We start from the raw sequence: 13,386 nt of genomic DNA, 5'->3' as shown, positions 1-13,386 counted from the left end.
CTTGCATTAAAAAAAGAGTTAAGCTTGTCAGTTGTCACTGCTCCAGAAGGTACATACGAGCCAAGCAGGTCCGAGCTTTCTCCGACTTGAACTTGGCATGATAATTTTGTATGAGCTCCCAAGGAGTTTAACCTCAAGTTCAGCTCAATGATTGATGCTCGAACATGGCTTGACAATAAACTAAGCTTGTGCCTAGCTGGAGCTTCTACTTTAGCGCAACAAACTTAACTTAAAAACTACGGCACAAATAATTTGAACTTGAGCTTGAATTTGATATTAATTTCAGCTTGCTTAATTGATTACCAGTCTCTCAGGCATGCGTCCCGCGCATGTGAAGAGGCTTTTTTTCCTAATGAACAACCATTATCGATCAAAATCGGGCGAACGGAATGTGAAGAGGCTTTTTTCCTAATGAACAACAACCATTATTGATCAAAATTTGGGAGAATAGGGAGTGCGGGTGATGCAAAACAATTAGAAAGAAGCGTTGACTCAGAGCTCAGTATCCTAAATATCACCAACATTTTTTTTTTATACAAGGGCTACAAATAATTTGACACAAACCAGCCATGTTGAATATAGAATCATTCAACATAGACACAAGCCTTGTATATTCTTGTTGAACGTCTGTCAGAAGTTGCATCAATGCAACTCTAGCGAAGGGGATTAGGCAGGCTACCCAGAAACACAAGTTACATACCTGTACGGACTTTCGCTTAAACAATCCCAGTTAATAATACCAAAAGAAGGGGGTGACTCTAATCCGCAAAAACTTCCAAAGAATCAAATTTTGAAATAGCTGTTTGTTACATACATTTCTGCATAAATCTTGAGCCATTTAAATCCATCAATTTAACAGATTGGTTAAACCAACCAGATGAACCGCATATTGCTGAAGAAGCTTAAGAGTAGTAATAATAAGAATAATGACGAGAATAAAATACAATCAAGTGCAGTTGAGAAACGAGCAGCCGGGCTATTGATTATTAGATAATATAATGTGTGTGAGAGAGAGAGAGAGAGATAGGGAGAGAGAGAGGAGAGGTTATAGCCTGATATACATAATGGATTATCCATTGATCAAATTCAAAGGTATTCGAACTCGTCCTCCTTGAGATGGGCGAAGAACTTGACAGCGCCACGGCCTTCAACATCGACAACGAACTGCACCTTATAAGGGAGATTGGCTGAAATCCGCTTGCCCTTCCAGAGCCCAACGTACTGCTTGAGCTCACCTTCCATTCCAGTGATTTCCAACTCTGGTACTCTGGGCACGTGGAACACCTTCAAAGGCACCTTCACCTTAACCCTAGCTCCGATCTTGGAGGAGGCGACGGCTTCATCTGATGATGTTATATCGGCAGAGGAAGAATAAGAAGAAGAAGGAGACGAGGAGTCTGATCTGGTAGCGACCTCGCAACTAATCCTTCCACTTTTCCTCCTTGGCCTTGGGCAGTGGGCGAGAGCGCTGGGAGTGAGTTTGTGATGTGAAAATGAAACTGCCCAACAAGAAGGGAAGAGAATGATAATGATTTCATGTGTCCCGCATCCGCCGCCGTACTCAGGGATGAAGAGGCTGCTATGACTGTGCTTACTGTTGCTATACTCATCGTTCCTCTGTCTGCTCTGTATTCTGTATATCTTATCTAAATTCTCCGTTGAGACACCTAACCAGTCGTCTTTTGTTTCCTATTTCCCAATCCCAATCCCAATCCCAATTCAATCTCCAAAACCCCCTACCCCACACCAAAATACTTCTTGTTAATTTCTTATTATTTTTCCCCTTTTCTCTTTATCTATTATGTGGAGGTGTGGACTTGCAATCTCTACTCTCACTCGTCATCTGCCACCCACTTTTCTTATCTCTTATTCCGTCCAAGGGCAAGGGTGAGATTTTAAAGAATTCAAACCAACGTTCTTGATTATATATAAAAAAGAAAAAAAAGAAAAAAAAAGGATTAATTACATTTTACTCCACATAGGTGGAGCAGGGTTGGGTTGGGTCGGCTTTAGTTTAAACCCATAACTCAATCCGATATGTAGCGGTTTATGATTTATTGGATTCAACACTCGCTTATTATTAGGCCAATTTAACTCAAATTTTTTGTAATCGGGTTGGGCGGTTTGGTCGAATTAACTCAAAATTAAACATACTTTTAAGTTTTGGTTCCAATCCGTAACCTAATGGTTTATGATTTTTTGAACTCAAGACTCGCTCATTTTAGACCCAACCTAACCCACTATGAACGAGTTGGATGGTTGTCATATTGACCCGAAATTGTGCCTACCCATAACCTGTAGGTTAGAGTCATTATCAAAAGGCTTATTAGTTAAAATGCTCCTTGAAATATAGGTTAAATCCCATTTTCCCCTCTAAAACTCAAAGTGACCCATATTGCCCCTTTGACTGTGGTTTCGTGATTCACTTTGCCCTTTACTGTCAACTCCATTCCAAACTCCGTAAACAACCCTAAGGATGACTTGGAAAATTGTGGAACCCACCCTTATTCAGAGGCCCATATAAAAAATAACAAATATTAGAAGTATTGGTGTGCCAAAGGGCTTCAAACCCTTAACATCCTGTTAATACCCAAAAAATTCATGGTTCAGCCCAAATGAATTCTCAGCCCAGCGCAATATCTTATTAAGAAAAGACCCAATTTGGAGCACGCAAAAGTTCGTTATTCACGTTCGCACGAGTCATGATCCACGTGCCATGCCAAATAAATATGCAATTTGTCATGCTAAAAATTGAAATGAGCTTATAAAAGGCACTGGCTCTACAAGCCCATACTAAATTGAATGTCTTGTCCCTCTTCAGGGATGATAAAATTATATCCTGCCAAGTGACATGTCATGCCAAGCAGGAAATCATTACTTCACATCCAACCACGCTAACAAGCCTAAGTGGGCCCAAGCCACTTAAATGCCCGGGGCTTACTTGAGTGGGTTGTGGTATGGATGATAATAAGTTGACATGAGACCCATTCATGGGCCGAGAAATGGAAGTCCCGGGGTTGCTTAGGAGCCTCAAAACTCATGCCCATTTCTTAGGCCCAAACATGTGAGTGAGCACAAAAGATAAAGTACCTCATTACTTAAACCAAAATAGCCCAATAATTTATGAAGTTAGCCCATTTACTTGATAAAACAACTTATTGTCCTAGAAGGCCCAAGCAACCCAAGAAAATATTTACAAATCTCCAGCACCTAGCTGAAAACAAACACCACGATGAAAGCCAAAATATCCATGTCAATGAGCTGTTTGAAGGCTCCAGCACATGGAAAGGAACAAGTTTCAAGCAAAAAGCATCCAAGGGACCAAGAGATATTGGCGCACAGCTTGCAAGGAGGGGAATCACCCTTTGAACTAGCATGCATACCCATTTCTTTCTCTCATCAGACCTGGCCATGGAAGAAGGAATGAAAGAAAGGAAGGAGATGGCTGGGAATAGAAGTTCTCCACTGAGGCAACTGCAAGAAGAGCATTGAGCTCCTAAAAATCCCTGATTTTGTGAGATTGGGCAGAGAAGATGTTGTCAAAATAAAATAAGTCAGAAGAAGGGAGGAGAAAGGAAGGAAAAAGCTTGGCTAAATTGGATAGAAACCATTAGGGTTTCTTGAAAAATGATAGCTTCCAGCGGCTATAAACTAGGCATCTTCTACCCAACCAAACAACCTACATTTAGAGAGCAAGATTCATCTCTCATCTCTGAAACTCTGCAATTTCGTGCCCTTTTCCTCCATCTCATCCCATTTTCTCTTATGGCAAGCCATTCCAAAGTCTGACATAGCTTTTGTCAGGCTGTTGGAAAATTACCCTACACACTCAATGCTTCACCACTAGCCACAATCACATCCAGAGAGCAAGCTTCCTCTCTCACCTGCAAAACCCAACAAATTTGTGCTCTATTCATCATTTTCCCCTATTTTCCATCTTCTGGCAGGTTGTTCTAACACTTAACAGAACCTCTATCAAGCTGCCGGAAAAACACTCAAGCCACCAATTCCATTCTCTTTCCCTCATTCTCAGCCAAACCTTCATGCAGAACCTTCTTCTCTTAACTTAACACCCTTTTTTTCCCCTACTCTCATGTCAAGCTAGAAAATCTATCTGTAAGCTGTTGTTATTTTTGTTGGTGAAAGTAACCAAAGTGTTTCCTAAAGCATCTCTGTCATTTCGAAGCATTTTTATGGCTTGATCTTCGAACTCATGCTCAAGGGACAATTTCATCTATTTTGCTATTTACAACAGCCCAGGCCCTAGTAGCTTCCGGAATGAATAAACCCATACACCTCCAATACTCAATTATAACGGCTTACCACTAGCTCACGTGGTGTTCTTGTGTCATCCATGTACAATGATGGTATTTATTATGTTCTTAGAATAATGTAAAAAATGTTTTTAACACGATAGTACTATAATATAACAATATAACCCTATATGTCCCACTACAATTCAAACAAGCTCTTCATTACAACTTATAGTATCTCACAGTAAGTGGTTCATTTCATTTTAACATAAAACTAAGTCATTTGAGAAGATTTGACCCATTAAATGGACTAAATCAATCATTTCAACATAAAACATAGTCATTTGAGAAGATTTGACCCCTAAAATTGACTCTCTCTTGCATTTACCTTGGGTTTTGTGTCCCACTACCACTCAAACAAGCTTGTCGTTACTACTTAAAGGATCTTAGAGTAAGTCGTTGATCCCATTTCAAAATAAGATTGAGTCATTTGAGAAGATTTGAAATATTTTGGGGGTCAAATCTTCTCAAATGACTCAGTTTTATGATGAAATTAAACATTGAGTTAGTTTAGGGGGTCATATCTACTCGAATGACTCAGTTTTATGTTGAAATTGGATCAATTAGTTATTGTAAGATCCACTTATATCTTACAGGTATGTTATAGAGTGAAAAACCAATATCTTACCAGTTATAGAGTGAAAAGCTTATATCTTGTCTTTGCCTTGCCTTGACGCTGCTTTCTCGTTACCTGCCTTGCCTTACCTTTGTCCTTGTCTTTCCTTTGCTTTTCTTTTCCATGCTTTTGCCTTACATTTTCCTTGCCTTCCCTTTCATTCCCTACCTTTCCATTGCCTTTACGTGCATTGCCTTACCGTTGCCTCAGCTTTCCTTCCATTGCCTTTCCATGAGCATCAAAATCAAGTGTTGCCTCACAATTCCTTGCCTTGCTGAATTAATCTGTATAAATTTTTCAATTTCAGTTGTAAGGGAAAACTGAAATGTGCCCACTCCTAGTTAAGGCCCACAAATAAAGTTGGGTCCAAGTCTACTAGAGGTATATTAGGGCATTTGAACCAATAAATCGTTGAACTAAACCGAACCAGAAAAAATCGTTAAAATCAATTTTTGCTTAAACTAGTTTAGTTCCCAATTCTTAGTACCTAAAAACCGAACCAATTATATATTGATATTTAACTCATTTTTCTTATGAATCTAATACCTAAATCTTTGCTTTCTCATTTCTCTCACCCTTCCTCGTTGCCTTGCTTTAGCCTTGTACTATTTTTAGCATTGTAAAAGTGTTATCACTTATTAACTAATGTGGGTTTATATATTGAACAACTTAGGCTTAAAGATCAAAAAATTTGGGTCGAGATTTAATGGGTCGTGTTGACAATAGAGGTTGGGTGGTTTGAATTTGTCAGTACAAATAAATATAAATATTACTAAACTCAGAAATAATATGTACTAGGCTTAGCTCTTGATTTGCCCTCTGAACTTATACCTAACTTTCGATTTACTCACAATTTTTGGTTTTTTAATATAGAAAATTAAGGATATGAACTCTTTTTTTTTTTTTTTTCCAATTTACCCCTTGATGTCTAAATCCAAAAACATTTCATCCAATTTGCCATTAAATATGAAGACAAATTTGTAATTTTGTATTTTTATCTGAAAAATTTAAAAAAACTTTTAAAAATTGAATATATATATACTCTCTCTCTCTCTCTCTCTCTCTCTCTCTGTGCAAGGGGTGGGTTGCGGGCTAGGTTTTGTGGGAGGGGCGGGAGCATGAATCTGTTGTCGTCTACAAGGAGGGTAGGGATGAGTCTGGGGGTGGTGGGGGCAAGTGTCGGGGGATTGTATAGGTCTAGGTTTGGGTCTGGTTAAAGGCTTTGGGATGGGTCTGAGGTGGGGCTAGTGTGACATCTTATATCGACCAACAAAGAAGGGGTTATATGTCTTATATGTGTATGCCCACCTCCATCTAGCAGGAGGCTTTTTGGGAGCTCACTGGCTTTGGAGTCATGTGAACTCCGAATTTAAGCGAGTTGGGGCTAGAGCAATCTTAGGATGGATGACCCATTGGAAAGTTGCTCGTGAGTTCCTAAAAACAAAACCGTGAGGGCAGAGAGAGGGGCCCAAAGCGGATAATATCGTACTCTGGCGGAGCCGATCTGGGATGTGACACAAAGGTGAGGATGTGTCTTGGGTAGGAGCTTGGTCTGTGAGGTTGAGTTGGTGGGAGGGGTGCATCGAGGGGGTTTGTGATCAATGAGGTTGTGAGAGAGAGAGAGAGAGAGAGAGAGAGAGCTGAGGGTGGTGACAGAGAGTTCAGAGGAAGGTAAGGGGAGGAAGAGGGATGAAGGGTTGGCGTTGGGTTTGGTTCAGTGGGTCCCAATGAATTTGTTGTCCTTTTTTTCTTCAATTTTTTGCAAAAAAATATATTTTTTAAATGATTTAACATAAAATTAGATGAAATATTGAGGATTTAGACGGTAGGGGGTAAATGGGTGAAAAAGAAAAGTCCATATCCTTAATTTTCTTTATAATAAAAAATACGAAGTAAATCGAAAGTTAAGTACAAGTTCAGGGGGGGCAAATCAAGAGTTAAGCTTATGTACTACACTGTACATGCATCTGGTCATTTACCTGTTTCTTAGCAATTAGAAGAAATGTGTGTGCGACCAACAAAAGAAGAAGAAGAAGAATATATGTGTAAAACAAAGATGTTTATAAATAAACCTAACAAAAACCTTTCAGTAATTTTCTGGATGCAAATGATTTAACAAACCTTTTATTCTGAGGGTTTGAGGTTGCCCCCTTGAACTATAGAAATTAGAAATTAGGGAGTTGGGCTTTAAGTTTGGGCTTTTGGTGAGGATTCAAGTCAATTAAAAAATAATAAAAAAACCGAACCGATCATACCAAATCAAAATCGAACCAAACCTCTCCTCCTGGAGGTAAAGCAGATGGGTAATCGGGTCGTGGGTGTTTCAGCTTTCAATACTGCCTAAATCTAAATGGGTTAATGTTCAGACCAAAAAAAAAAAAAAAAAATCTAAATGGGTTAATGATCAAATCAATTGGCTCAGAGATTTGTCCCGCAAGAGAGAAATACTGAAATAAATAAAACAGAAAAAAAGAGAGAGAGAGGTGTTTTATTTTTTTGGTCGAAGAGAGAGAAGTCTTTGGTTTTCTGGGTTTGGTTGGATCTAAACAACCCGGAGACCAGTCCACAGAGAAACGAGAAAGGCGAGAAGAAGATCAACATCTCCTTTGCTGATTGCTTAACAAACGTTTAAGCATTTTATTATAAAAATGACGTGTTTTCGTTGTTCTGGTCCTCGTCCTCCTCTTCCTGATCCTTCTCTTTGGATTCCCTTAAGTTCCCTGTCTATGTAATTACCCACGGCCTGCTCTTGGTTTTTTTGGGCGTTTGGCTTATGTGCTCTTAGTACCCAACTCTAGTGTCACTCGGGATCTAGACTCGGATGTCAACTTCACTCCAACTGGTACATTATATTTGCATTTGCTATTTGTTATGCACATTTGCTTTCATAAATTTCTCAACTGTGTCATATTATGTGATTGATTGATGTTGTTGGGTATGTTGAGATTTCATCCCCTTCATTGCAACTGTTCGAATTAGCCCTAATAAAAGGCCACCAACAGCATAAGAAAATGGTGTTTAGTCGAATTGCCGATATAATTTCTTCTGCATCAAGTCGTTGGTCTAATCCTCAGGGTTCCACTGTATCTTCTCCTCCCAAAACGTGTGCCCATGCTTTTGCCTTTGCTAACCCTGCACGCAACAAGAACCATCTTCGACTCTCATCATCTCTCCAGGATTTCTCCTCTTATCATCAGCTCGATCCTGAAGATCCCCATCCCAGCATTGTGGCCCATTCCAAACACCCTCATTCCTTAGAGAGAGAAACTGCTGCCTCCAGCTTCTCGAAGGAGAAAGGACTGCCAGGAGGAGGAATCCTACCTGCCTGCAACAAGTTGGTTCGAGCCCTCATGCTTCTGTGTTGTATCTTGTTGTTCGGTTTTCTAATTTATTTGGTTTCCATGTTCATTTATTCTTATTGGTCTAAAGGAACTCCCAAATTTTATATTGTGCTTGATTGTGGAAGTACTGGAACTCGAGTTTATGTATATCAAGCATCCTTTGATAATGCGAACGATGGCACTTTTCCTATTGCCATGAAGCCATTAACGGAAGGTCTTCAAAGAAAACCTAATTCACACATTGGTCGAGCTTATGATCGAATGGAAACTGAGCCTGGGCTTGACAAGTTGGTTCATAACGTTTCGGGCTTGAAGGCTGCAATAAAACCACTTATTCGATGGGCAGAGAAGCAAATCCCAAAGAAGGCGCATAAAACAACCTCGCTTTTCCTTTATGCTACTGCAGGGGTTCGCAGACTGCCGAGTGTCGATTCAAAGTGGCTTCTAGACAATGCATGGTCTATACTCAAGAATTCACCTTTCTTGTGCCAAAGAGACTGGGTTAAGATTATCAGTGGCCTAGAAGAAGCTTACTTTGGTTGGATAGCCCTCAACCATCATACGGGCATGCTGGGGGCCAGACCAAGAAAGCCAACATTTGGTGCACTTGACTTGGGTGGTTCATCGCTGCAGGTTACATTTGAGAGTAATGAACGTGTGCATAATGAGACCAGTTTAAACCTTAGAATTGGGGCTGTGAACCATCATCTCACTGCATATTCTCTCCCGAGCTATGGTTTAAATGATGCATTTGACAAGTCTGTGGTTCATCTTTTGGAGAAGCTTCCAGAAATCACCAAGGCAGAACTAGTAAACGGGAAGGGAGAACTTAGGCACCCCTGCTTGCAGTCCGGATACAAGGAGAAATATGTTTGTTCCGAATGTGTTTCTAAATTCCAAGAAGGTGGAAGCCCTGTGATTGCAAAAAAGAGTTTGGGCAAAGGAGGAAGATCAGGGATTTCTGTGATGCTTAGTGGTGCTCCAAATTGGGATGAATGCAGTAAACTTGCAAGAATTGCTGTCAATTGGTCGGAATGGTCCAATAGAAACTCAGGAATTGATTGTGACGTGCAACCTTGTGCTCTTCCAGATGGTCTACCCCGTCCTTATGGGAAATTCTTTGCGATTTCTGGATTTTTTGTGGTTTATCGGTTTTTCAATTTGACTTCAGAGGCATCACTTGATGATGTATTGGAAAAGGGTCGGGAGTTTTGCGAAAGAACTTGGGAAGTTGCAAAGAACAGTGTTGCTCCTCAGCCCTTCATTGAACAGTACTGCTTTAGAGCACCATATATTGTATTCTTGTTGAGAGAGGGCTTGCACATTACAGATAATCATGTTATAATTGGGTCTGGAAGAATTACATGGACACTTGGGGTTGCTCTGTTGGAAGCTGGGAAGGCACTTTCAACCAGATTTGGCCTTCGCAGTTATGAAATATTCCAGATCAAGATCAACCCAATATTTTTTATTGCAGTTCTGTTTATTTCGTTGCTTTTTCTCCTTTGTGCATTATCATGTGTTGGAAAATGGATGCCAAAATTTTTCTGGAGGTCATATCTCCCGCTGTTTAGGACTAATGGTGCATCTTCTGCATCCGTTCTGAGTATTCCAACGCCTTTTCGATTCCAGCGCTGGAGTCCTATTAGTCCTGGTAAACACTTTCCCAAGACTCCTAATGTGTTTGTAGTTCTGAAATAGTTCCCAAATGATACCGTTATATTTATGACAATTTTTAACTTTATTTGTTCTAACTGTCTGTCTACGATTATTCCTCTTGAGTGGTTTCCTTGTACAAGACATTAACTCATCTTATCCACTTTCCGTAGATGTGAAGTCACCCTGAGAATGTGATGTTAGGGTACACTGTTAGCATAACAACTAGAGAAAAGGGAGTAGATTGAAGTGTTTAACAATCTTGTGCATGTCCGTAGGTTTTTCCTTTTTTTTTTTTTTTTGATAGGTGGGGGAGGGGGGTTCAAACTGGGGATCTCTTGCAACGTTGGAAGAGAGGTACTACTAGACCAAGAGCTAGTTGGTGCATGTCTGTAGGTTTAAATACAGCAAATTCGTTTTGGGCATGGATATAGAAACAAATTACAAGCAAATTGTCTTTCATCAGTTTATATTGTCTTATTTGTGTGCAGTTATGTTATGGAAAATTGTTGTCTGGTGGAAAACTATACTATAGATACGTTGATCTTTTGAACATAAAAGAGGAAATCAAATGGGGGTTTAGATGCCAACTGGTTTCTCCTTGACTTGATATGATTCCATGTATCACTATTATTCTTTTGTAAAAATTTATTTTCTTGGTTTATTACTTACAGTTTCCCAATTATTGTCACCATCCAGTTTCAAGCTATTGATCAAGTGATGCAATCTGGTAAAACTTCAAGATAATAATGGCGATATTATGCTATGACACACGCTATCAATTTCTAAAAGTGATAATTAGGATATCTTAATATATGAAGGGGGACTTAACTGAAAAAAAGGGGGGGAAATCTTGAAAAAGTTTAGAAAAATTCATGACCAAATTGAGATTTGAGTCCAACATGTGGGAACAAAAGTGAAGAGCCTTTATAATATTTGTACTATTAATCATTTGAAGTCAATGTCAACTTTGGCATTTCAGGGGATGGAAGAGTAAAGATGCCTCTAAGTCCAACAATTGCTGGTGGTGCGCAACGGAGACCATTTGGCTTGGGGGATAGTCTCAACAGTGGTGGTGGCATCCAGTTAATGGAGTCTTCCTTATACCCCTCCACTAGCAGTATGTCCCATAGTTATTCCTCAAATAATCTGGGCCAGATGCAATTTGACAGCAGTAGCATGGGTTCCTTTTGGTCTCCTCACAGATCTCAGATGCGTCTTCAAAGCAGGCGATCACAATCTCGAGAAGACCTCAATTCTTCGCTGGCTGAGGCACACATGGTGAAAGTTTAAGGGATGCTCATCTGCATATTTTGGTATGTTCATTCCTTTCTTGTTCAAATTAAGATTTTCTTACTATAAGAAAGAAGAAATGAAAATCGCAATTGAAGTTTACCGTATTCCTTTGTAACATGTAGCCCATTAAAGCTGAGAAACAGACTGATGCATACCTGGAAAAATTCCAGTGCGGCTGCTAAACTAATGAACATAATGATGACTCTGCACCTATGTCTCATTTTTTTGCACCTATATCTCTATTGATTGTAAAGCTTTATATATATATATATATATATATATATATATTTATACAGTTCTCCTCTCATCCGGACGTCCACACGTTATTACCATGCGGACGCCATTGTAAACAGGGAGGAAAGCAGAGAGGGATAATAGAAAATACATGGTGTTCGAATGGTAATAACGTCCAGACGTCTGCATAGGAGAAAATATTTGTATATATATATATATGTGTGTGTGTAAAATAGGAATAGGAAATAAAACATCTCCTTTGCTTGGGTATTTATTTATATATGATGACAGGTGCCAACTGTGACCAATTTTTGTGAGCAGAAACTTTATTTTCTTTTACATGTTACTTAATCCTTAAATATGTTCTGTTGAATATCAGTTTCTGTTCTTCCAAGTGCTTCAGTTTCTTTTTTATTTTTTTAAAAATTTCTCGCGGGAGGAGGGGTCCAAATGGTTTGTGGATCTAATGTTGAGCTGGCCTGATCTTTTAATTTCAACAGATTGTTTTGCAGGCGAATTTTCCTGTTCCCCTTTGGCAGAAGGGGAATTCACCTGTTAACAAGGCCGTATTTCCTTGAGATTTGGGTCATGTTCACTGCTATTCTTCAGTGATTGCGAAATTATTTTTTGTGACGTCAATCTTATTGGACTATCTTTTCACTCCCAAACATCTTCAACTATTACATTCAATCAGGGGAGATCGGCTGAGCTAATACACGAGGCACATGCCTGCCTGATCGGATCAGACATCCAACTATCATAAGTTTTCAACACTATACATATGATATTAGTAGAGGAGTCTTTCATTGAAATTAGCAGTCAATTAACACAGAATTTTCCTCCTCCGTGGGTTAGCAAATGTTGACATGAAAAGTGATGATAGATGATTGCAGCAATTATAGTAAGATATACAAGTTCCCTCTTATACAACCACTTACTTACTGTTTAAATAATTGTATACATACTTTTATTCTTTAAATTTCGACATTAAAATCGAAAGAATGAAAAGAGAAAATCAAAATCGCAGCCTCGACTCAAATAAGCTTATTTAAGGGACACCGTTGTATGGTTCACTTTGCATTGTATTTCATTAATCTAAACCGTCTATTTTTAGATAATCATTCAAAGATCATTGCTACAAAAAAATATTTGAACTCAATATTATTTGACCACTCATTTGAGTTATTAAAATTTTAGTATTTTTTTGAAGCACCGTGTTCATTGATTTTGTAAGATACAATTGGATATCGAAATGATTTTCGATTTGTCTAATTTTTTGCAAGGATGATTTATGAATATAGACTTAACAAATAAATTGTTTGGATTGTTGAAAAAAAATTCATAAGGGATTCTAAAGGAAGTCCTTCAAATAAAATTATTTAAGGGATCCCTTAACAGAAGGGGGATTATAAATATGTGTGTGTGTGTGTGTGTTCATTGATTTTGTAAGATATAATTGGATATCGAAATTATTTTCGATTTGTCTAATTTTTTGCAAGGATAATTTATGAATATAGACTTAACAAATAAATTGTTTGGATTGTTGAAAAAAAATTCATAGGGGGTCCTAAAGGAAGTCCTTCAAATAAAATTATTTAAGGGATCCCTTAACATAAGGGGGATTATATATATGTGGGGATTATATATATATGTGTGTGTGTGTGTGTGTGTGGCTTTAGTTGAGGACACCCTTGCATGACCCACTTTATATTGTATTTCACCAATCCAAATCATATATTTTGTATATGCTCGTTCAAAGATCATCTCTGCAAAAAAATCACTTGACTCCGATATCATTTGACAAATCAATTGAATTATTGAAATTTTAGTACTTTCTTGAAGCATCATGTTTATTAATTTTGTATAACATAATTGGATATCGAAATGGTTTTCGATTTCTCTAATTTTTTGCAATGATGATCTATGAATA

General features: G+C 38.6%; 2 protein-coding genes across 4 annotated transcripts; one reads left to right on the top strand and one right to left on the bottom strand.

Annotated features, from left to right (window-relative positions):
- Window positions 1–889: 889 nt before the first annotated feature.
- On the bottom strand, window positions 890–1,850 carry LOC103321364 (ferredoxin-thioredoxin reductase, variable chain-like). Its single transcript, XM_008223163.3, is given in 2 exon segments — window positions 890–1,520; window positions 1,523–1,850. Coding segments are annotated over 2 exon segments (522 nt in total). The 5' UTR covers window positions 1,611–1,850; the 3' UTR covers window positions 890–1,086.
- A 5,477-nt stretch (window positions 1,851–7,327) lies between these two features.
- On the top strand, window positions 7,328–12,482 carry LOC103321130 (GDA1/CD39 nucleoside phosphatase family protein). 3 transcript variants are annotated; one of them, XM_008222897.2, is made up of 3 exons: window positions 7,328–9,924; window positions 10,909–11,242; window positions 11,969–12,482. In XM_008222897.2, the coding sequence occupies exons 1-2, from the start codon at window positions 7,941–7,943 to the stop codon at window positions 11,217–11,219; spliced, it is 2,295 nt and encodes a 764-aa protein (XP_008221119.2). In that variant the 5' UTR covers window positions 7,328–7,940; the 3' UTR covers window positions 11,220–11,242; window positions 11,969–12,482. The 3 variants fall into 3 exon arrangements, with proteins under 3 accessions (XP_008221119.2, XP_088902503.1, XP_008221118.2); XM_089046377.1 differs by lacking the exon at window positions 11,969–12,482 and adding an exon at window positions 11,345–11,431; XM_008222896.2 differs by having other exon boundaries at window positions 7,329–9,924; window positions 11,957–12,482.
- The last annotated feature ends 904 nt before the right edge of the window (window positions 12,483–13,386 follow it).

Source organism: Prunus mume, linkage group LG2 (assembly GCF_029339155.1).
Source record: "Prunus mume cultivar Tortuosa linkage group LG2, ASM2933915v1, whole genome shotgun sequence".
Classification (NCBI taxonomy): domain Eukaryota; kingdom Viridiplantae; phylum Streptophyta; class Magnoliopsida; order Rosales; family Rosaceae; genus Prunus; species Prunus mume.
The sequence above is the reverse complement of the archived record's forward strand: the minus strand, read 5'-3'. Positions and strand labels throughout refer to the sequence as shown.

Excerpts from the sequence above, each read along its gene's own strand:
- LOC103321130 (XM_008222897.2), top strand. The coding sequence starts at position 7,941 with ATGGTGTTTAGTCGAATTGCCGATATAATTTCTTCTGCATCAAGTCGT. Across the intron at positions 9,925-10,908 it reads CTGGAGTCCTATTAGTCCTG|GGGATGGAAGAGTAAAGATG; the intron begins GTAAACACTTTC and ends TTGGCATTTCAG.